Source organism: Patagioenas fasciata, chromosome 15 (assembly GCF_037038585.1).
Source record: "Patagioenas fasciata isolate bPatFas1 chromosome 15, bPatFas1.hap1, whole genome shotgun sequence".
Lineage (NCBI taxonomy): Eukaryota > Metazoa > Chordata > Aves > Columbiformes > Columbidae > Patagioenas > Patagioenas fasciata.
In genome coordinates, this window is record NC_092534.1 from 7786468 (window position 1) to 7788317 (window position 1850).

The 1850-nt window shown below is 72.1% G+C and overlaps 1 protein-coding gene across 1 annotated transcript in view; it reads right to left on the reverse strand.

Annotated features, from left to right (window-relative positions):
* The window catches only part of CORO7 (coronin 7), a 37199-nt gene extending 36720 nt beyond the window's left edge, over positions 1-479 (reverse strand). Inside the window, exon 1 of the mRNA XM_065850913.2 lies at positions 335-479. Coding sequence (XP_065706985.2) covers positions 335-394 — 60 coding nt within the window. The 5' untranslated portion in view covers positions 395-479. The remainder of the gene's footprint in view (positions 1-334) is intronic.
* Positions 480-1850: the final 1371 nt, after the last annotated feature.

Below are 1850 nucleotides of genomic sequence, written 5' to 3' on the forward strand. Positions count from 1 at the left end.
TTCCCCACCAGCACCCGGCTGCAAAACACCCCGTGGGAGGAAACCTCCGCGGACGCCGGGGCGGGAAGCAGTGGGTGCCAAGGAGGGGCCGCCCGGGCGACGCTGCCGCACCACGGCCGGGCACCGGGCGGGGGAGCCGGGCACGGCTCCGTCATACCGGCAGGGCCGCAGCAGGGGGACCCGAAGCCGCGCAATGCCGGGGTCGCACCACCGGCACCCCGGGGCCGCCCCATCGCTGCTGCGGTGCTGGTCCTGTCTCTGCCCGCCTGCACCCCGGCCCCGTCACCCCCACCCCCCCGGTACCGGACAGCGGGGAGCGTCCCGCGACGCTCACCTCCCTGCGGGGCAGCCGGGCCTCGGTGTGTCGGAATTTGGACGCCTTGAAGCGATTCATGTTGCTCCGGCTGCACCGAGCCGCGCCGATCCGAGCCGAGCCGCTCCGCCCGCCCCGGGGCCGCCGACCACGCCCTCCCCCGAGGCTCCGCCCCGGGACACGCCCTTGTTGTTTAGTCCCGCCCCCGACCCCCTGTTCGGTACCCCGGGTTGTCCCTGCCCGGCGAGGTCCCCGTGAGCGGGACAGAGACCGCCAGCCCGGCGCGACCGCTCCCCGGGACCCTCCTCGGAGCTCCCGCCCTTGGGGCTGAGCCCCGGCGTTGGAGCCACCCTGGGGGTGACCGTCTCGGGGGGTGCAGCCCCTTCCCCGCCTCCTGCAGAGATGCGGGAGCTCCCATCTGGCAGCTGCCCACCCACGGGCACCCGAGACTGCGACCCCCCCGCTGTCGTCCAAATGTCCCTCCGGAAACAATGGCAGCTGTTCCTCCGGGCAGAGTACGGGGGGACAGCAGGAGGTTTCCAGTCCCGTGGACTCCGCGTCCTCGTTCCCTCCCCGGCCTCGCAGCCGGCAGTGAACAGAAACCTTTGTGTACCGACAGCTGCCGGGGAGGGGGAAAGAAGAGACGGCTGGATCCGCGTTCATCGGGCCCGCCCGCGTCCAGCCACGGCTCAGCCGCAGCCGGTGGGGCCCGGGTCTCCTTCCCTGCCACCCGGGCTGTGACACCGGCGTGTGCAGGGCGAGAGCAGCCGGGATCTGACACGTCGCCCTCGGCTCTGCCGTGGCCTCCCACACACCGCGGGGCCGATCATCTGCTGACGGGCGCGTCAAAGCCCCGGTAACGGCGGCAGGAGAGACCTTGGCACGAATTATCCTTGCCTCTAGAGAAAAGCTCTCACACCCGCGCAGGCGGCTGCTGGCACAGCCGGTTGGGTTCGGAACAGCCTTTATTTCTGTTCTCTGGTGATGCTCTGAGCAACCTGATCCGGTTGACGATGTCACTGCTCACAGCAGCAGGTTGGATCAGGTGAACCCCGAAGGTCCCTTCCGAACCAACCCATTCCATGGTTCTGTGATGTTTCACCCACCCAGCAGAACGCTCCCTAGCGCGGGGCGCTGCGAGCGGGGCTCCCCAGGGCCGGGCAACCTCAGCCCCGCCGGGGGTTGCAGGGTCTCGCTGTGCCCGGTTCCCCCGAACCGGCCCACGGGGACAAGGACGCTCTTCCCGACGAGGGTCCGATCTGCCGCTCTCCCCGCCCCGGGTCTCGTGCTGTGCCGCGCCTGGCACCGCTCACAGGCCTCTCCCGGCGGCTCCCCGCCACTCCGGGGCTCCGCCGGGGGCTCCGCCGGGGGCTCCCCCGCGGCAGCTCCAGCCCCGCGCTCACCGCCAGAGCCCGAGGACCCCGCCGCTCTCCGGCAGCCCCGCCCAGCAGCGGCCCCGCGCATGCGCAACACTGTCCCGAGGTGCGGAGCGTGCCCCGCGTCCTCCTCCGCAGCGTCGCGCGTCGCCAGTGGCGCA